This window comes from Chinchilla lanigera, unplaced genomic scaffold (genome assembly GCF_000276665.1).
Source record: "Chinchilla lanigera isolate Chin_1 unplaced genomic scaffold, ChiLan1.0 scaffold00024, whole genome shotgun sequence".
In the NCBI taxonomy this organism is placed as follows: domain Eukaryota; kingdom Metazoa; phylum Chordata; class Mammalia; order Rodentia; family Chinchillidae; genus Chinchilla; species Chinchilla lanigera.
This window is the reverse complement of record NW_004955425.1, coordinates 26,863,231-26,886,027: the sequence shown is the minus strand read 5'-3', so window position 1 is coordinate 26,886,027 and position 22,797 is coordinate 26,863,231. Positions and strand designations below refer to the sequence as shown.

At 41.5% G+C, this 22,797-nt stretch overlaps 1 protein-coding gene across 1 annotated transcript in view; it reads left to right on the top strand.

The window, feature by feature from the left end:
* Positions 1 to 22,797, top strand: part of Arhgef28 (Rho guanine nucleotide exchange factor (GEF) 28) — a gene marked incomplete at its 5' end in the record, with an annotated part of 297,038 nt that overhangs the window by 101,873 nt on the left and 172,368 nt on the right. Inside the window, 2 exon segments of the mRNA XM_005386067.2 lie at positions 3,902 to 4,049; positions 8,188 to 8,481. Coding sequence (XP_005386124.1) covers positions 3,902 to 4,049; positions 8,188 to 8,481 — 442 coding nt within the window.

Below are 22,797 nucleotides of genomic sequence, written 5' to 3'. Positions count from 1 at the left end.
AGCAGCTAAAAAAATATGAATTAAATCAATACAGAATGGTGTATTATCTAACACAGGGAATACTACAAAAGATACTTTTGACAAGATGGGGATGAAATGAATACTCTTGAAAAAAAACAGAACAAAATTTCATAACCAAATGGACACTATTGACCATGTATAGTACAGTTATGAAAGTTGACATAGTTTTTGGAAAGCATTTTGGCAGTTTATGACAATGTTTTCACATTCTTGGACTAATTTCTAGAATTTTATTCTAAAATGAGAACTTATAGCATGAGAATGCACATGAAATTATTTATTATAGTATTGTTTATAATATTAAAAAGAAATACCCGTAGTGTACAACAATAAAGAATGCTTAGAACATCATTCTTAGAACATTCATTCTAAAGAAAAAATCGTTCTTCTATAAAGAATGATTATAGAACATCAGACACTTGATGAAATGCAATTGGAAAGTTGTTAAAGATAAGCACAAAGTGGATAATATTTTTGATAGAAGAGAGGAGAGTTCAAGATTATACATATTTATTCCATGAGTGTAGCTATGTAATGATTACTTGTGTATATGAACAAAACCTGTCAGGTAAGAGGAAAAATGGAAAAAATTGATACTTCAGGGTAATGTCAATGTATATGAAATTTCAGATATCTTTAATTGCTATCATTTTATTCAGTAATGAAGACTTTAAAACAATCTTCTAATCTTATGCTGTCTTGGGTATATGTAGATTGTTGTTGTTTTTGAGACAAGGTCTTGCCATATAGTTCAGGCTGGCCTGGACTCACTCAGTAGCCCAGGCTGGCCTGGAACTCAGGAGATCCTCCTGCTTCAGCCCCAAGTTCTGGGTTTACAGGCATGTGTCACCACACCTGGTGTGGATTGTGTTAAATGTTGGGCTTTTCATAACCTAGTAGGAGTCATATTTTTGCCCTTAATATATAGCTTTGGTCCCAAAACTACTGAGTAGACCATTCTTTACCCACTGATGTGAAACACTACCTTTATGACGTGTAGATGTGTCTGTCTTTGGACCATATCCTTTGGGATCTGTCTGATCTCTTGTTGCACTGCTTATGTTATGCTGAGTTTTATTCTATTTGCTTTGTCGCAGGAGAAGCACTCACCCCTCTCCTCACAGCTGAAATATTTATTTTTCTCATACTTTTGTTTCTTTTCTTTTGTATTTACTCTTTCAAATGAAGTTTAGAATAAACTTACTGAATTTCTTTTGAAGATACTCAGTTTGAGTTTTGCTTGTATACATTTAACTTACAGACTCATTTGGGAGCTAATTTTGTCTGCCATGCTTCTCTTTGTTTCTGGAAGTTCAGTGAAATATTTGAGTGTTTTGTATTGGGATGCAGTCCATGGAAGCACGATAACACATCATTATTACTTCTGTAGAGATGCAGAGTAGTTCTGATATCGATGCCAACAGATTTACATAGGGAAGGTAATAGCTTTCCATTGCTTGAATCAAAGAATGCAGTTGAATCCAGATGGAGAAATAGAAGAGGCACACAGTGATTCTGTAAACCAGAATTTATTTTCATAGTATATGAAACAAGTGGTGTTTCAGAAGAGCAGCAGATTTGAAGTGGCCACTATGGTTAGAAAGACCCAGTCTTAGCTGAAAGTGGCCACCGGTGGCCGATTATTTACTCTGTCAGTGCTGTGTGATGGGTTCTTTCAGAAGCCAGTTTCCCTGTGATCTCCTAAACAGTTTTGTTGTCTTCTGAGCCTCGTGTTCCTTTTCTGAACGCAGGATCCTTGTATTTTATCTTCATGTTTTCATGTCTTCCTCTTATGCCCGTCACCTTCACTCTCATTTTCTCCCTCTGCTGTTTTCCGCACCTTCTTCCCCTCCCATAATATCTTTGTGTCTTCCTGGTGTCACTGTGATGCTAAATCTGGGACTCTACTGCTGAATATAATATTTGGGGCCAGGACTTTGGGACATCGCTCTGTAATGGATTTGTCTCACTTCTGACTTGAAAGTTGTTTATCTTTACCAACATAAAGCAGGAGTGGCTCTTGAAACGGAGCCTCGTGAATTGCAGGACAGGACTATTAGGGGAGGCATTGCATCGGGAAAGGTTGTGATCAAACTCTTTGCTAAGTGGTAGTTCTCGTTCACCCAACCAAATGAAATAGTAATATGACCATTGTTTGGACTAGAGGCAGGTTAGCTGTCCTTGTAGTCTGTAAAATCTTTGATCTATTTATACAATCTGTTTTCTATTAAAAAAAACACAAACAGGTCAGGTCAGATTCTGTTCTAATAATTAACAGTCCTTTATCAGCCAGGAACACAAAGCAAGTTGTTCTTCCTTTTTTAGGAAATGGAATTTCATCTAAGTTTCCTCTCTCAGTCATGTCAGATATTTGTTATTGTTTTGGTTTTTTTCTTTCTTTTCTTTTCAGGTCTCCTTCCTAAACTGTTTTGGAAGCTGTTATAGGGTAGATTTTCCTTGGCATGTTACTTTCTACTGATTATGCTTGTGTGTGTATGCAGGCCCATATTTGGAGAGGAGATGGTTCAAAATTGCAGACCAGTGATTTTTTGCAGAACATCATAATTTGTATTTATATTGGTTTATAATCTCAGATTAACTCTGTGTGTGTGTGTGTGTGTGTGTGTGTGTGTGTGTGTGTGTGTGATTGACTGCAAACAACTATGAAAACTTCATAGCTTTTTTACTTAAAATATTTTAGGTGAAATTACCACACAGTTGCCAGGAGGAGGAGAAGCTATGGCCTGATCTTGTTTTTGCTTCCGATCAGTGTAACTCAGCATCCATCCTGCAGGTCATGCTGCTGTATGGGAGGTCAGGCTGACACAGATCCAAAGCACACATGTCCAGGAGGCCATGTGACTTCTTTCTACTCACTACCCGGCCCTACCCCCAGGGTAAAGAACCCTCAGAGAGAGGGTTTGTTTTTGTTGGGTGGACACACTGAAGCCCAGGTGCTTCTCTATACTGGGCGAGCTCTGGAGATCCTCCAAAGTGGCGACCCTTTCCACCCCTGGACTCCACTTCCTTGCTGCACCCACAGGCTGGGCGGAATGTGCTGTGTTCCTAGAGGCCCCACTCAGGGTTCCTGGCCTGAGAGTCCAGAATCTTGCAAAGCTTCTGAGATGACCCAGTAGGCGGGGCTGTTACTGCTGCTCCCTAGGGTGTAGCTCCACTGACTTGCCCCACCCTCACCAGCCCTGCCCCACCCCCACACAAAGCCTCTGAGTGATGCCTACTTGAGACCACGGCTGCCCCACTTCCTTTGTTACTTGCCCTTACAGTGCCCTGGGTGGCTGCTCCTCTCTTTGAGACCAAGACACCTTTTAGGGCTTTGTACCAACCAAAGCGTTTAAAAGAAAGTGCGCAGCCAGGCTGGGTGGTAAAGAGGACTTGGAAAGACCTCCGACAAGGTAAATAGCAAATGGAACTAGCATAGCAAGTATGGCAGCAAATAGTTGTGTTTATTTGGTAAAGTTTGTAATAATTTACTGGTCCAGTAAAATACCAGTAATTTTAGGTACAGTATAAAAATTAATACAAATAATGATGCTTGACGGGTTGAAATTTAAAGTTAAAGATGACAAAGTATCACATTTATCCAGTAAAGTTAAAAAAAAAAATCTTCCCTTCTTCCTGAACTTCTTTAGCTGTAAAAACAGAACAAACCAGCTCTGACATCCATACTGAATGTATCAGGAAGTGTCTTCTTGGATGTCAAAAATGTTGTTGTTGGAAAGGAGGAGCTATGACATTTGAGCTCACTCACATGAAGCGAATAGAACAAGTGACAGTGTTTTGGACCTGTGCCCTTTGGCTGTGGTTTCTTAGAGCCAGGACAAGGAACTAGAATGATGCTGTGACTTATTCATTTTTTCAGGGGCAGATGACAGTCTATGCAAAGTTTGGCAAAAATGTTTATCTTCCTGAAGACGCGGAGTTTTACTTTATTTATGACGGATCTCAACAGAGACACATTGTGATCGCAGAGCGCACAGAGGACAACGTGCTACAGTCCAGCATTCCAGGTGAGGTGGCATTTTGACTGTGCAGGTGAGACATCCGCCTGCACGCATCTTCTCTCCTGGATGCAGGCCAGAAAGAGAACTGGAGGAAAAGGTGAAAGTGCTCTCAGGCCATGCGTGTAGGTACACACACACGTGTGTGTATGTGTGTGTGTGTGAGAGAGAGAGACACACACACACACACACAATAGGAAGAACACTTTCCCTGTGTTATCTCACACCTAAGGTTCTTTATGCTCTTTCTATAGCTCCATCCAAAACCTGAACCCAGCCTGGGCAGCTCATTCCCCTGGCTGTACCCAGCTCTCAGGGGTGGGTGTGCTTTGGATACAGTCAGATGGAGGAAACGCTATACCTGTGTGTCATCTTCCCAGTCCCCAGGCCCAAAGCCAGAGCTGGCTCAGGAAGAACTGGTTGTGACACAGTTTGCCTCGCTTCCTCGTAGCCCTGTGGTCACATATCTTGCTCTCTCTAGTGGCTGGGGTTCTCTGTCCATGCAGAATTTTCCTTACTGGAGCTCAGGCTCCAGAACTTTCTCTGTTCATGAACAAAATGTTCACATTTTGAAAGGTGTGATTTTCCTAATCATTTTCTTCAAATACTATGGTGACAGATGACAAACTATCCATTTTACCTGTTATTATGTGCTAATATCCCTTCCCAGATAAAGTTTTTTTGTATTTTCACTGAGATGTGACTTGTGGTTTGTGCACCTATGGGACATTGAACTTTAACCTAAAGGTGGAATTAAAGTACCATTACCTGTAGGACAATGTCTTGGTCACTTTCCTCATCACTGGGCCAACTTCATGACCCACAGCTTAAAGGCTGATTTATTTTGGTTCCTGTTGATGGCCCATGGTTGGCTGGCTCCAAGACAGAAGCGGCATGGTGGAAGGGTCTGGTGGAGGAGCACTGTTTGTGTTACGGTGGTCAGGAAGCAGAGAGAGAAGGAAGGAGCCCAGGCGCAAGACGGACCCTTGCAGTCACTCTCAGTGACCCTACTCTCAGTGCGGGAGGCTTTGGGAGATATTCTCAATATAAACCATAACAGGCAGTAGCTTTTTTGTTTGTTTGTTGATTGCCTTTGATCATGGGTCTGTTGGGTCCTCTTAAGTTGTATCGTGTAAGGGCTTTTCAGATTTTCTTATGGGTATGATGGGTACGATTGGCCTCTGTTTGCAGGCAATATGTTCTTAAGCGCCTTTGTAGTATATTTGTAGTGTATCTGCTATGTGTGGAAAGAAGGTAGAGGGTGAGTGTGCAGACAGCACAGACACAGTGAAAAATGTAAAGATGAATGGCTGCTTTTCACCCTGGCCTGGGTCACTGAATTAATCTCTTACCCAATTTCAGAGACTGTAAGAATTTTAAGCACTTTTCTCTCTGGTTCAGCAATCTCCCTCCTTCTAAGAATAATAAGTCAAAGTTAGTTAGCAGCACATAGTTGCTTTGGGTCTTGCTCTCTTTTCCCTCTGTCCTTTTGCACTGCCATTTACATTGATGTCTTTCTTATCTTTAGTTTTCCCTTCTTTCCCTCGTTTGCTTTTTTTAAAGTCAAGACTTGAAGAGAGAAAGATAAAAATAGTCACTGAAGTGTGCCTCCCATACCGAAATTGTTTGTATTGTCTCTTTTTACTTACGTAGAGGGATAATCCTCCTTTCCCCTTATGTGTGTTCCAGAATAGTCTGAATAGTGCTGTCTGCACACTCACCCTCTACCTTCTTTCCACACATAACAGGTGCACTACAAATATACTACAAAGGCACTTAAGAACATATTGTCTGTGGCCTGAGGATTTAGGTCAGCAGCACCGCCTGCCTGGCAAGCGCAAGGTTGTAAGTTCAATTCCTGGTACTGGAAAAACAAACAAACAAACAAACAAAGAACATATTGCCTGCAAACATCACTAGAATGATGGTGCACACCTGTAATCCCAGCCCTCTGGGAGGCTGAGGCAGGAGGAGTGCAAGTTCAAGTCCAGCCTGGGCCACTTCATGACATAGTGAGATCCTGTCTTAAAATAATGAAAAGGGCTGAGAATGTAGCCCAGTGCAAATGTCCTGGGTTCAATCCTCAGTACTGAAATAAAAGCAAATCAAAATCACCAACAAACAAAACCCTTTTAAATCATGTTGACAGATTCCCTGGAGGTGGGTGGCAGTCTATTTCTGAGCCTTAAATCTCTCTGATTACAGCTTTATCAGTAAAACAGGTGTGTAGCTATACTGGCTGTGTGCAGTCTGACAGCAGATGGTGCATTCTTCGCCTCCCCTTTGGAAGAGTCAGTGTGACCATGGCAGTGGCCCTCTTTTTGTGAACTTGAAATGTTTTTGATCCTTGAAGCCCTGGCAGCATAGCCTTTGGGGACAAACTTTGGAGAGTGAGGCAGAACCTGAGTGACTTGCATCTGTTAGGCATTTGCTTAGAAGCAAGAGAATGCCACAGGGCAGTGAGAACTAAATAGCTCTTCCCTGTCCAGTTGTGATTATCAGAATCACATGATGTGGTGCTGCTGACCCTTGGAAATTCTGCCAAGGTCAGCAGAAAAATGCGCTTAGGTAGACATTCATCCACTTGGCAAAATGGAAGCGTGAGGTAGTGAAGAGGAATGTAAGGAGAAATAGTGGGGTTAACTGACCAATTACACTGGCATAGAAGCCATCATTGCAAGAGGGGCATGGAACAATATATTTCTGTTTAATATTTTCATGCAAGTATGTATATATGCTGATATATACAAGGTATGATGGACATGCATGATATTTAAATTTAACCTTTTTTTGAGACAGAGTTTTGCTATGTAGTTCAGGCTGTCCTTGACCTCACTATGTGTAGCCCAGGCTGGCCTTGAACTCATGGAAATCCTCTTGCCTCTTCCTCCCGAGTGCTGGGATTGCAGGTGTGCACCGCTATGGCCAGTTTAAAAAAAATATTACAGTAAAAGGCATATTACCATTAATCTCTCTCAAAATTCTCCCCCTTGATTCAAACACACTTATCCCATCATTCTTGCCACTTTCTGAAGCAGTTCTGGAAGTTCTTTCCGGAGTGTCTTGGTGAGTTGTGATAAAAAATAAAGTGAATGTTGCTGCAAGGGCTGTTCAAGGGAAAGGCAGGCTCCTACAAAGGGCTCCTACACATTACGTGTGCCCTCATCCACCTTATTCACCAGATCTGGCACTGCGTGACCTCTGGCTCTTCCCCAAAGTCAGAATGACCATAAAAGGTAAATGGTTTGAATTGATTCAGGACATTGAGGCGGCCATGACAGTACAACTAAGACACTCATGAAAGAGGACTTCCAGAACTGTGTCAGAAGGTGGCAAGAGCGATGGGATAAGTGTGTTCAAAGCAAGGGAGATGATTGTAAGGGGGATGAATGACATGTCTGTTATTATGATAAATTTTTAAATTTTAAAGTGAATTTTAAAAATAACAAAATAACAATAACATAAACAAAAACAGAACAACAGAAAAACCATAAAAGTTATACAATGTTTCAAAACAAAATGATAGGAATTAACAGTGGTTGAGCAACTTCATTGAAGATAACAATATTGTAATAAATTTAAGAGAAAATTCATTGTATTTTTTATCACACTGTGTGTGTGTGTGCTCGTGCATGCACACACACACATATTTTTTTTCCTGTTTGGTGGTCTTTACTCCTCTACTCACATTCTAAAGATCTTTGGAATTAGGATGAATTTGTGTAATTTTGTGGCATGATCTTGCAAAACTGTTGCCTAAGCAAATAGATAAAAGCTCCATGACTTCAGAGGAAATGGCAGAGCAGAAATGGGCAGTGGCCTGTAGGCAGACCTGGATTCAGGGGATGGGGTAGAAACCTTGTGGCAGATAACTGTGTGATGATGAGAAGCCAGAGACGTAGTGCTCAGCACTTACAGGTGACTGTTTCAAAATCAGGAGCCACTGATTTTAGAGCCACTGATTTTAGGGATGGGGTGGGCTTTCGCTGGAGATGCAGAGTGGCAGTGTTTCCAGAACACGCTGTCCTGGCTGCCTGCCCTCCTGAGGAGAGCTGTCCATCCAGCAGTGCTTTGGGGAGCTGGGCGGGGGGGGCTGTTAGCGTGTCCCACAGACTTGGGCTGAATTGTTCTCTGTGTTCTTGTGTAGGCCACCGGCTGCAGGAGGTGGTGACAGTGTCTGTATGCCTCTGCTCAGAAGGTTATTCCCCAGTGACCATGGGCTCCAGCTTGGTGACCTACGTGGACAACATGGCCTGCAGGCTGGCCCGTTTGCTGGTCACCCAGGCCAACCGCCTCACAGCGTGTAGTCACCAGACCCTGCTGACACCGTTCGCCCTGACGGCGGGCGCACTGGCTGCGTTGGATGAGGAGCTTGTGATGGCGATGACCCAGCTGGAGCTGCCTGCAGGGTGGACTGTCCTGGGCGACTCTTCACCTGAGGGTGGGTATGCACCAGCGAACACAGGCTGTGCTGTCCCTGTCAAGTACAGAACATGCCTTTCTACATAGTGTCTGTGTCCTTGCCCACCTTGGGCTGGAGCCTTGCTTTCCTGTGGCCAAGTTTCTTGGGGTCGTGAGCCACCATCTCTGGTCTGATTCATGCTGCCCCCTTCCCAGGAGGTGTTAGGGAGCTGGAGGTGAAAAGCTTTGCATTATGGGGACAGGACGGTTTCTCTATGACAGGGTCTTAAACCACTGGCCTTGGTCCATGACTCTACTTCTCTCGGCAAGTTTTCCTGCAGTTGGCAAGGGGATGTTGCTGCTCTGTTTCCAAATAGGAAACAAGAACAAAACTGAACTCTGTGAAGCAGAAAGAAATGTAACTGATGAGCTGATACCTTTAAAGATTTCAGCGGCACCAAGAGCGTCCATTTTACATTTGTACTTTGAAAGATTTTAATTGATATATAATTGTAGATATTTATTGGGTGTGGTGTGATTCTTCCATACATGTATAGGATGTCTATTGATCAAATCAGGATCATGGAAATGAGGGTTTCCTTTTCCTTACACATTTACATTTTCTTTGTATTATATTTTACTAACTCTTAGAGTTACTAAAGGTAGAACAGTGTTATGGTTTGTGTCTGTGTGTCCCCCCAAAGCCTCATGCAGTCATGGGGCAGGCTTTTAGAGTTTGATTGATTATGGGTGTGAGAGCTACACCCGCCCTAGGGTGGATAGTTTGCATATGTAAGGGAGACAGAAGAGGCTGCTTGAGGCCATTTCCTCCTTTTTGTGTTGTTGCTTTGGCTGTGTTCGGACGCCATGAGCTGTAGCCCTCTGCCATGTGCCACTCTGCCTTGTAACTTGCCAAGTACGGACTGAAACCTCCACAAACTGTAAGCAAAATAAACCTTTCCTTCCTTAAATTTGGGAGTCAGGTATTTTGTCCCAGCAATGAGAGAAAAGTAACCAAGACAAACAGACTCTGAATCTCTGCGTGGAATATGCAGTGTGTGAACAGAGCCATAAGTACTGTTCACAGTACAAGGCTGAATCATCCAATACATGTTTCTTATGATAATTGCAAATTGCGTACGTGTATTGAAAATACAGTCATTGTTTTCACGGAACACAGCATATATTATTGCTGCTTTTCCCTGTTCTTCCCATGACCTTAGTTTGGTGGTTGAACAATGCCATTTCTAAGAGTTTCTGCTTCCTGATAACTTCTGGTTACAAGCTGGCTTAAAAGAGTATGATTTTGGTATACAGACTTCTATGGCCATAGCCAGAATCAGCGAGGATATCCATTTTTTTTTTTTTTTTCATTTGATCAAAGTCATGCTAAAACTCTCCTGAACACTTAAGGATGTGTCTTATTTTTTAAGACCTGGGTAAGCAGTCTGAAGTGTTGTCCTGCTTAAGCTGTGCACCAATCCTGTGTGCTGTACTTTGCTGGGTGGTGGTTCATTGACAACTATATAACTTTTTTTTTTAGTCTGGAATCGAACTCAGGACCTTGTGCTTGCTAGGCAGGCACTTGTGCCACTGAGGACCTATAAAGGAATGCCTCCTAGAGGGTATAGATTGTCTTCTGCTCACCGTTATCCCTAAGGGTCTACTGAAGCTATATGGGGCACCATAAAAGTGAGGATTGCAGGTCTCAGGCTGCACCCTCCATGCCTCCTGTCCTATGATATGTCCTATATCATATGTCCTATATATGCCCTATATCATAGCGTATATGCTATATATACTGTATGATAAACAGCATATATATACTGATATATGATATCATATATGTGAATATACATAACAGTCCTGTATAGTGTTTCCTGGCTAAGGAATTTAATTTTCTTAAGCCCCTTGGATTTAAAAGGACATGTTAAATTATAATGTTGGGCAGTGTTTTGTTTTGTGGAAAGGACATCCATTTGACAGAGGCACCAAGCTTTTACCCAAGTCCCTGTACTCAAGTCCCTGAGAGAACATCAAAGCACATGAAGGGGCAGAGCAGGACAGTCACAGGCTCCTTCCCCAGCCCAGCAACCCACCTTGGCACCCAGCTGATGCCTGGGGAGGTCCCATTTGTGCCTCCGCAGTATTACAGTATTGAAGGTCATGAGACTTTCTAACTGCACGTGAATAGCTTAAACTAAGGACTTTCAAAGGGGAATTCATGTTACCCTCATGCTATATTTATTTTTCATGCTAAAATTTAAAAGTTAAGGTTACCTTATATTTAATCTGTGGATTGGCACTAGCACATGTTGGGAGTATATGCTCCCAGCTGTTTACTGTAGAGCAATGGAATCACGCAGGCTTGGAGAACACGGAGGTGTCAAGGTATCTCTTGTTGCCATTTTCATGGCTATTGGAAGATGCATTCTTGTTCATCAAAGTCTATCTGTCGTGACCTTTAATTTACCCATATCCTTGTACCAGACAAATTATTTCACCAAAAAATCCTTTCTTTCTGACCCTCCTGCCAATATTTACATAGGACAGGTATTTTTTCATGAGGGAAAAATTGAAGCAATTTCTTTACATGGTGAGACATTGTATTCAGTGGAAAACCAATTCTAGTGTCATAGTTATTGAAATGAGCTCTAGAGCCAGGTTTATACCCTGAACTTGCTGCTCCCTGGCTATGATACGCAGGCAAGTTCCTTTAGTTCTGGTGCCACAAATTTTTAATATCTAAAATAAGTCCTGCTAGTACCCACCTCACTGGCTTGTTCTGATTATGAAGTCAGAAAATATTATAGTGAAGCGTTATAATTGTATTGAACCACAGTAAGTTTCTGGTGAAAGTTGACCTTTTGTATATATGTGAATGGATTTCCGAAGAGGGCATTTTTTGTGTGTTATGTGTACATATATGGAAGACAAATTACAGTTTGGAGAAATGAAACTGCAGATAAGGATGAAATCCTGGTACTGTAAACAATTCCTTGAGCTTTTCTAGGAGCTTTCTTAGACTTTCTCCAGAAACAGTTTATAGTCCCTGATGTTACACCTCTTGCAGTGTAGACTTGTGATGAAGCTTCTCTGCAATGTCAGTGTCAAGGAACTGTGCTAACACCTGCTTCTTTAGCTAAATTTTACTCTGAGATTTATGGTTGTGTTGGAGGACTTGACTCAGTTTCCATGTGTTTAAATTTCCGTCCCCATCTTTTCATACCCCGATTCTGTTGTATGCGCACATTGTGGCTCATGTATGGACAAAGGCTAATTTTCGATTGGTAGCCTCCACAGATGCATTTGCTGGGATGCTTTTGTCAGAATTCTTTGTTTTAAATTTGAGACATTTGTAGGAAAATGGATGGACATGGAAAATGTAATGGTAAGTGAGATAAACCAGACACACATGCTTACATACCATAGGGTATCTCTCACCTGAGGCAGGGTACAAACAAAGAAAATAATAAAGAGTGGATAGAAAGGGTTAAGGGTCAGCTGTCCTGCAATAGGGAAGTGGTCCAAGGGAGCAAGGGCGAGGGGTGAGGAGGAGGGGAGGGGAAATAGGAAGAATAAAAATGTGCCATGTACTCAAACCCAATGACCCCAGTTAAGGTAAAGTTTGTCATAGCATGAGCTAGGATGAGTAACATCAGACAGGGGGTGGGGAACAGAGGGGGAGGGGATTAAAGAGAAAGAAGCTATAGTATGTACCTGTAATTACTCCCAAGATGACTGTAAACTCCACGGATTGCAAACATGTACAAGTAAAAGAAATAAATAAAGAGAATTATTTGTCTTTTAAAAACCAAATTGGGCAGTTAGACAAATAGATTCAAATATAAATTCTTCTTTTTTTAATTTTTTACTCTAAAAATTGTATTGTGTACTGTGGGGGCGCTGAAGGTTTTATTGCATTGACTGACCAAGTAATTGGACATAAATTAATCATTTTCAGTTGAGAATAAGTAAGAGCATTTGGTGAAGGGCTGACACTGCCGCTGCAGATCAGCTGGGCTTCGCTGGGTGTTTACAGGGTACACGTGCACTTTGGTGGCTGCACATCGAGTCACTTTCTATTCAAATCTGTTTGGTCAGATACTGCTAACTTTGAATTGTGGATATTATCTTTGTACTTAATTTAGTAGAGCTTTTTTTTTTTTTTTTTGTTTTTTCTCCGGTACCGGGAACCGAACTCACGACCTTGCGCTTGCCAGGCAGGCGCTTTTGCCGCTGAGCTAAATCCCCAGCCCCAGTAGAGCTTTAATCTAAGTAGTTTAGAGTCTCTTTTGTGCTCAGACAAGTTTTTCTAGCACACCTACTTTATTAGTTTTACTTGTCTTCTAGATGGATAAATTACAGTGATGAAGGAGAAATAAATTAAGGGTGAGGCTTACTGCAATTTAGGTAGCGTTAGTGGGGAAAAGAGTGTCTTTTCTAGTAATTATTTTTTTTTTGTAGAATTTGTTTCTAAATTTATTTTTAACACATAGAAACATAGAAATTTTACATATGAATAGGGTGCCGTGTAATACGTGGATACAGGTATGCACTGTATAATATGTAAGTTAGGTTAAACATATTTATCTTCTCAGACATTCATCATTGCTTTATAATGAAAGTTTCAAAATCACTTCTTCTAGCTCTCTTTTCTGCAGCACTGGCCTTGTGCTCTGTGCTGTTGTCTGTAGGGATCCTGCTGTGCATACTGGGACATCTTGTTCCTATCTAACCTAGGAATTAATGGTCATCCGTCCCTTCCCTGTTGCTCCCGGCCTCTGGTAACTACCATTTTTTTCTCAACTTCTATGAGACCATTTTTTTTTTTTAGATTCTACATATGAATGAAATCATCCAGTACCTGCCTTTCTGTAACTGGTTTATTTTACTTGATATAATGAGCTCCAAGTCAGTCTATGTTGATACACCACAATTTCATTCCTTTTTAGGGCTGAATAGTGTTCCATTGCATATATAGATACTCCATATTTTCTTTATCCATTTGTAATTTGATGGACACTTTAGTTGCTTCCGTTCTTTAGCTATGGTGAATAGTGCTGCAACAAACATGGACATGCAGATGTCTTCTCAGCATGCTGATGTCATTTTCTTTGAATATTTCCCAGCGGTGGGATTGCTGGGTCACATGGTAATTCTATTTTTAGCTTTTGATGAACCTCCATACTGTTTAGTGATTATTATTTCTTTTAGTATGTGTTTAAAAAGCACTTTTTTTGTCTTTTTGAGACAAGGACTCCCTATGCAGTTCAGGCTGGCCTTGAGCTCACTTTCTAGCCCAGGCTGGTCTCAGACTCTCAACAATCCTCCTGCCTCAGCCTTGCAAGTGCTGGGATTACAGGCATGTGCCACCATGCTTGGCTTTAAAAAGCTTTTGAAAGCTTTACTACTCATTCTTGTTAAAAATTTTTTGTGTTATCCATTTATTTATGATTTCTTTGAGTATAAATAGATATTCCTGCATGAGTATTAATTCATTTTGATAATGGCTTTAAGAGAATGGTTGAAGCCATATTGTGAAATATGCCTTACATTTCATGGTCAGTGTCTCATTTTGTTTTCTATTAGACCTCGAGAGTTATCAGGAAGCCCTGGGGTCCTGGAGGAGGGCCAGGGTCTGAGGGAGCATTGTGTCCTGAAAGTAAAGCAGAGCCACCTGCTGGCCTGCATCTCACCCACCATTAGTCACAATGCAACTTCATTACATGTTGAAGGGAAGGAAATATCCCAGATTTTATTTAATTTTCAGCCATCCATGAAAATGGATTTCTACTTCATAAAATTAAGCCCATTTCTTCTGTGAAATAGCTTTCCTGGTAGAAGCTGTTGAGGGGTCTCCGAAGTCTCATTTACAGTGAAGCATAGAGTAGTAATATAATTATCCAACATAATTCCACAATTTATCAGTTTTGGTTTAGATTTTTTCTCAGAAATCAGCATAATGTTGACAGTTGGGTTAACTGGGATGAAGTGTTCTGATGTGCGCTTTTTATGTGTGCTGCGCAGATGACATTAGTATTGGAAGCCTCCCCTTCCTGCTCTGTGGAACAACTTCCTTACACATGTGTTCTGGGACAGCAAGCAAGCCGGCCTTCGCAGGAGGCGCTGTCCTGGTGCCATCTCAGGACTGACGGCATTTCTTGTGTGAATGTGGTGACTTCTTTCCCAGCCTATGGGGAGGTGATGCTTGTCCTGGGCACAGTTTTTCATTAAAGGATGAAAAATCAAAACCAAATGATCCATTTCCTTAAAAAAATACACAAAAACTGCCACATATACTTATAAACTTACATGTAGCAAATTGGCAGATTCAAGACATTTTTTTGTCAGAATAAACTATTATTTTGAAAAATGAATTTGGACTCTTGTCCAGTTGTCTAAGTAAAAGTAGTTCATGTGATCAAAGGTCCCCTTATCGGCAGATGTTCTGTTCGTTATGGGAGATAATGTGGGATTCTTTGTTATACTAATAAAAAAAAAAGCCCAAACCATAACAAAGATTGTTTTTGTGAAGGGGTGCCAGGAATTGAATATGCAGGGGAAATATTAAAATATTTAACACAAGTCTTATCTGTTAGGTTACTTTCTCAAGCTTAAAAAGTTCAGCTTTCCTCCTATCTTCCTAAATGACCATATAATGGAAGAAATTTCAAGGATAAGCCAATTGAGCTTTTAGAATTTTTCTTCAGGGCTGCCTAGGTTTTAAAGTTAAACAGCTGATCTATTGAGGAAGCTGGCTTCTCACCCTGTAGCTCTCTGACTGGTTGAGGAGATGTCCCCAAAGAGGATCTGTTGGTGTAACTGGCAGGACCCAGGGCAGGTAGCTTAGAGAATTTAATATTTTTATTACTGATTGCAAAGGTCAGATTGAATATGCTCCAGAATTTGCAAGTAACACTACGATAGGTTTAAACTTGAATCTAGAAATTAGAGAAGTGACTTATGGGTTGCAGAGCTCTACGTTGTAAGGGGGGTGCAAATAGGCTATATTTATTTGCCTAAAAGCAACTCACAACATAATGAACAGGGACTTAAGGAAACAGAAAACCTTGTTCTAGTGTAATGCTACTATGGAGAACAGGGGCGGTTTGACCTTTTGTGAATAGTCTTCATAAATTAGCACCCTTTGAAGGACAGTGTTTGTTTTTCTGTGTTTTACAACTAATGAGGGACAAAGAAAAGAAATGAGGAAGCCCGAAGGACTTCATGAGAAAGTTTACGAGAGGTTTTACTCAACAACTGTTAAAATGTGCCTTGATTCCTTATTGTTCACTGGGGAGTTTAAAGAGCTGTTTTAATCCCGCATCTTATCTGCAGGAAAATCCAGTAAGTGAGAATTAGCAGTTCATTATGAAGGACTCAGGGGCAGCTGCCAGTTTCGTGTGATATCTAAATCTTGCTTCAGGCCACACAGTCAGAAGCATCACCTCCCCTCTAGGCAACAAAGAAAGGGAATGTTGGCCTGGCAGGATATCTGTTTCTCTTGGTTTTGAATAGAGAAAAAAAGACATCTGTAACTGGTGAGAAGCAAGATTTGTGTAACACTTCACATGGGGCTTGGCTTGTGTTTTTATCCTTGAATACAGTCTGTGGTCTGCTGAGATAGAAGCGAGACCAAGGTGGGAGGAGGCCTTTTTGACTGGCCAGGATTCACTGTGTACTGGGTCTTAGTGACCAGGGAGAGTTGCTGAGTCCTGTGCCCTGCTGCCACCTGCGGACCAAGACACCAGTGGGTAGGAAATCTATAGAAGGTATATTTCAAAACACAAATTTCTAGCTTTCTTTTTCAGTTTTGCAGTGAATGCATTTTGGGTAACAAATGATTCTGGGGATTTGTGTGTTTCTCTTGGAGATGTGTTCTGAAGCAGTAATGTACACATCTAATTTTATTTTCTATCCTTCCTGCCTTCCTGATGGTTCAGCATGTTCACACCTTTCCTGACATGTGAAGCTGAAATTATATTCCTTTACTTGCTAAGAATGACCTTTGGAAAAGACCCTGTGGTGAATTACTGTGATAAATTGATAAAATTATTTGATAATACTTAGATATCCATCCATATACTATTTATGACATTTAAAACCCTTACTTCTAAAATGTTTTCTTTGTCTCCCAAGGAAGTCTTTGAAGGAATACGATCTCTGCTAATAAAGAAATAGGAATAAACTCTCAAGGAAAAGGGCTTTTGCTCCTTTGGTGTAAATTGGTTTCTCTTGTTGTGCGCATTCTCTGTTCAAGGTACTGCATTTTAGGGCCAGGGATGTAGCTCAGCGGCACAGCACCTGCCTGGCAAGCGCAAGGTCATGAGTTCCAAGAAAAAGGTACTGCATTTTAGAGGGGAAAGAGCAGCTTAAACTCATCCTTAAAAAATAAGTTTTGTCTGCCAGCAGTGGCCCTTAGTCTAGAAGACAGAATTGCTCACTCTCACACCTGGACAATAGAAGGTAGGGTTGTATGCAGGGCACTTTCTCTCCTTCTACTGTAATTTTCAGAGTAAAAGACTATAAATGGGAGCTTTTACTCTTATATGCCCTAGCCTGATGTGCTTCCCCGGGACTCTGAACTAAAGTGTTTTGAAGTTCAGCTCTTGCTGGCTGCGTCCCATTCCTGCCTCCCCTCCTCTGGGAGCTCCTCCAGTATGCAGGATGTCCACGGCAGGTTTTGATGGTTCCTGGGGGCTCGAATTGAATTGGAAATTGACAGCAGCCAAAGACCCTCTTAATGCCTCTCGTGAAGGAAAAAGCTAAAGTCTGCTGTTTCTACAGATTTCTCCATAGCGCTTGAACGCTGGCAGCTGTTCTTGCACTATTTTATTTAGAACACAAAGAGACACGGGTTTTACAGTAATCAGCCCTTGGAGGTTAAAAGGGCAGTGGTTGGATGATAAGAATGGGAGAGGGCTGGGGAGGGAAGCAGCGAAACGGAATCTTGGGGAAGCTGTGTGTCCCACTTCAAGGCCCCAGTGACCTTTACAAGACCTGGGCTCATTCTCAGCTCTGAGCCCTGCTGTGGGCATGGAGCTGTAGGGACAGAAACCTGAAAAAATCTTCTGCAGTCCCATCTATGTTCACAAACCTGATTTCTTTTCCTGCTCCTGTGGCTGTGGCTGCTTGTATTTGGCAAGTTTGTCACAAGAGTATGTGTGCTACTTGGGGTGACATGTCTAGCCCACATCTGAATAGAGGACGGAGCGTGGGTGTAAGCCTGGCTCCTTAACATTTGTGTAGCATGGTTTTTGTTTATTGTCCTTCCCTTTTAAAGTGACCCTATCTTTTCTTGTCCTCTTTTTAAAAATCTAAGGCTTTTGTTCTTGTGTAGATTTCTCCCCATAAGTCCTATCTTCTCCCCGCAAGTTACTGTAGGAGTTACAAGTATATCTAACATTAAGTGAATTGGTTCCTGATTGTCAAAAAAGGTAGTTTCCAGTTTTTACAGTGTGAGTCTCCTGCGTTTCCTCTCAAAACTTTAATTTTTGTAGTCTTGACTTTTTGTTGTTGTTGGCTTTGATATATATTTTCTATGGCAAGAATGCTGTACGTGAGGCAAATCCAAGCCTGCCTTGGCATAATGGGAGACGTAACAGTTAAGAACTTGAGTTTAGGAGGTAGAAATGTCTGGGTATAAATCCTTGATGCTCGGTTTACTCTATCCGCGAGCTTGGGCAGCTGCATAACTGGGCCACGTTTCTGGCTGCTGTGAGATGAAGGTAATGGTAGGACCCACCCCATACTATGGCTGCTAGAATTAACTAAGTAAGTGTCAGTTAAATAAAGTCCTTATTGGTACTCTGCTAGGCATGACATTAATGTGGTTGCAGTGCTTTATTTCTTTACTTTCACTCGCGCATCTCGGTTTGTGTTTAACTTTTTCTTCCCAGTTCCCCCGCCTCACCCCCAGGCAGGCAGCACCGCCTGTAGCGCCTCCTCCTTGGTTGCTCCCACTTCCCTTCCCCTTGCCTCTCTTCACAGCATGCTTTGCATATTGTTACAGTCTCAATCTACTGCGTCCTCCGGAAGTCTCGTTTGTGGAAGTTGATTGGATGACAGGGGTGCTGGACTTAGCAGCAGCCGAACGTGCTCTTGGGAGTTGGGGCCTTGTTGGAGGCTGTGGCTGGAGGTGTGGACCCAGAAAAGTATATTCTTGTCTCTGGTTCCTCCCTTCCCTGCTTCTTGGCTGCCGTGGTTGGGCACCTTGCCCTCTGCCGGCCTGTTCCTGCCTTGAAGCCAGCCAATCAGGGACTGCAACTGTGAGCTGAAAAAAACTCTCCGCCTTTAAGTTGTGCTTGTTGGTATTTTGCCCCAGTGGTGGGACAGTGGCCAATACACCGATTGTATCCTTGCTACTGCAGGGGGAGGGGATAAAGTCTTCCAAGGGTGCTGGCGCTCACATGCAAAGGGTTTAATATTTCTCAGTCTGGGATTTTTGACGTGGGGCTCTGACATCCAGGGCCTGGGCAGTGCATGGACCCTGCCTGGCTGTGGATCTGTGACATCGTTCCTCATTGTGTTTGTATCCAGACTGGCACTGCAGACTTCCAAAAGCCACTTGTGAGACACGATGAGTCCACACTGTGCCTGCTTGTCAATAATACCAGAAAAATACAATGTATTTTCATTGGTCTCCCAAACAAAACAGTGGACTATGTCCACTGTTCCCTGGTGGGTGAGTCGGGAGGGGGTCTGAGAAATCCAGCTCATCTTTGGTGCAGGACAGCAAAGAAGGGTGCCTGGTGCAAAGTAGGCTGTCAGCAGATTATCTCGAATAGATGGGTGGTGGACTTAAATCATAGCCTTGAAGAAATACTAACAAATGAGAAAGAAATGGATTGCACAGGTTGGAAAGGAGATTTTGCATAATTGCTCCTTACAACACCTAATGACTGCCTGCTGCCCAAGGCAGGGGATGACAGCACATTTGTCTTACTGGCGTATCTGGTGTACTACACTGATGCAATTATAGTGCCTGCTAAGCAGGTGGCTAGTCCCTTCAATTATGATTTGAAATTGTAACCAGGGGGAAACTGTTTTCAAACATGCCACATATCTATTTGGTGACTGTTTATTATAATTGTTGTATTAAAAAGATCAGAGCATGTATACAATTGCCATGACACCCCACCCCAACACTGGCTTTCCTCGTTCTTGAGAGTCCTGTCCCATATGTTATTTGCATAGACTCTCCAACATTCCCAGGTAGTAGGCTGGGCAGATGTCTCTTCCTTTTTATCAATCAACTTGAAACTTGAAAGTTAAATGGCTTCCCCAAAGTCATAGCTTGGTAAGTGCTGAAATCCAGGTCTTTCAACCCTGGTCTGTCCCCTTTGCACTACATAGTGTTGGGTCTGGATTCTTAAAACTGTGTCCCAGTGTGCATGTTGTACAATTCAGTCTGGACATGTTCTCCAGATGTGAGACTCTTTTGATTGGGTGTGATCTTGGGGTTCTGGTAGACTTTTTAGCATTTCAACTGATTTAGTACTAGCTCTACTAATCAAATTATAACTAGCCTATGTGAGATGCCAAATTCATAAAGTACATCCCCGTGTTGTACATCACAATGCTGTTTTTCTGGAAGGGTTGTGGGTGTTATATGTGTTTTCCCAGATACCTTTTAACCAGGGGTTGTTATAATCTGAGTATCTCAAATGCATCTGGTGCAAAAAAGAAGTTTCAGGAAGCTAAACCCTGCCATATTGTGATCCTTAGGATGCCCTGTTCCCATCTTTCCTCTAAATGTGTTTCTATTTGCAGTTCTTGCCCTGGACTGGTCAGCGTCCCATCTTCTGTGTGAGAGGAGGATTGGTATATGCGTGTGCCAGAGCCCTGGGCAGACTGTGTGAATGGACGAGGCTGTAAGACATGACCTCTTTTCTCATCCTCCCTGAGAATCCTGAAAACAATACAGAGATGGTGTAGTGCTCCCCGCCAAATTCTCTCTTCTACTCTCCACGTAAAATTTTGCTAATTGCTTCCACTGTATTTACTTTTCACAAACTCCATGTTCACAAACATGAAAATGCCACAATGGCATTTTCACAAACATCTGTAAACTTTCAAATCACAATGCGTGATATAGGCTGAAATAATTTCACCTGCAGATCTGTTTTCTTAGAGGCCAGATAGTTTCCTTATTTCTGTTTACACTGTGTCTAAGCCTAGGCCTGTACTGCGTCAGACAGTGATTGCATGGCTCAGCTACCTATTTTATTCTGAACAAAAGTGAGCTGTCTGTGGGCTTCTCAAAAGGCAGGGACTATGTCCACTGTTGTGTGCACAGGACTTAGCATTCAGAAGTGGTGTCATTCAAGGTTGCCTACCGAAACTTAGATACGTGAGCTGAGATCATGATGACTATACAGGGAGGGTTCAAAATAAATAGTGAATGTTTAAATTTGAAAAATTTATTAGAGTAAAACACACATTGTCATTAATTCCCCTAAAATGCTTTTCCTCAATTGAAACACACTTTCTTGCCACTTTCTGAAGCAGTTATGGAAGTCCTCTTTCGTGAGTGTCTTTATGAGGTGTGAAAAAAATATGGTGAATGCTGCTGCTGAGTGCCATTCAGAAAGGCAGGCTTGTAAAATCTTTACCATGTGTCCTCCTTCTTACTCACTGGGTCTGGCACTGTGTGACTTCTGACTCTTCTCCAAAGTCAAAATGACCATGAAAGGTAAATATTTTTAATTCATTCTGGATGTTAAGGCAGCTACAGCAGCGTAACTAAAGACACTTAGGAAAGACTTCCAGAACTGCTTTGGAAAATGGCAAGAACAATGAGGTAAGTGTGTTCAAATGAGGCTGAGTCCCATGTTTACAGCAGCACAGTTTGTCATAGCAAAATTTTGGAAACAACCCAAGTGCCCATCAGCTGAAGAATGGATAAAAAAGATGTGGTATTTTTATACAATGGAGTACTACTCAGCTATAAAGAAGGATAAACATGAGAAATTTGTAAGGAAATGGATGTGACTTGAGTCCATACTTATAAGTGAAATAAATTGGTCTCAAACATGTAAACATCATATTGTCTCCCAGTAAATTAGACCTAAAATGTACAATAGATACTGTGAAATGGGAAGAAAATGCTCAAAAGGAAAGAAACTGGAGTGCAAGAAATGAGAAAAGGAGAGGAAAAGGAAATACACACACACACACACACACACACACACACACACACACACACAAGATAGTTAAGCTAGTTATTCTACTAATTGCTGTTAGCTCCTTGAAAGGAAAGGTTTATGCCCATATTGCATGATCAGTTTTTCAGGCCTGTATCTTGTAATATGAGCAACTACTTTGAAGATAACAGTACACAATGTACTAACTATTGTTACTCTCCTACAATCTTTTACACCATTTTATACCATTGTTTTTATTGTTTATTTTTCTTTTCTTTAAAATTACAAAAAAAATGAGGGTATTTGAGAAGAATTAAAAGTAATGTGTCTTTTACTGTGATACTTTTTTAAAAATTTGAACATTTACTGTATTTTTCAGCCACACCTCATGTGGAGCTTTAGAAATCAGGTAGAACTTGCTGTAATAAATTGGAATTCTGTGAATTAAAAAGAAATATTTTGATCTTCTAAAAACAGTGTATTGCATACATTTCAGGGGCTCTACTTGAGGGCTGTGAAACATTCCTGAATCCTACTAAGCACAGTATGTCTGAATTATCCTGCATTTACAAATATCATTTGTTTCTTGATTACTATACCCATCACATTTTAGCTTTAGTACCTTGCTAAATGTTTAGGGCTATTTCCTGGCTTAGCAATAAATAATGTGGATGAAAGATAACTTGTAAAAGTAACAGAAGACTTTATTTGGGTAGTTCTTTGGTGACATTCTTTTTTAGGTGATAGATAGCTCCTCAGAGCTAATTGGGAAGGCAGCATCCTAAAAGGGAGACCATTGGGATAAAGTTTGCTATTTATTTATTTATTTGTTTGTTTGTTTAAAGTCACAGATCTCAAACCTGGCTTTGCATTAAATAACTTGAGAATCTTTAGGAAAGTTTAATGCTCATTTCCCACTTCAGAAATTTTGATTTAGTTGTTGTGGAGAGGACCTTGAGTGAATCAGTGTGTTCTAAAACCCCATTCCCCCTCCATGTGTGTGTGTAGATAGCACTTACAAGTATTGTTGGGAAAGAAAGGGCTGAGGGAGCTGAGAGCAGGAGAAACACACACACACACACACACACACACACACACCAGTGGAGCCCAAAGTACCAGTATTCCTCAGCCTTTCACATTCTCCTCTTTTCCCTCAGAGATATTATCCTGACTTTTATATGAATCATTTCTTTTTCATTATATTTCCA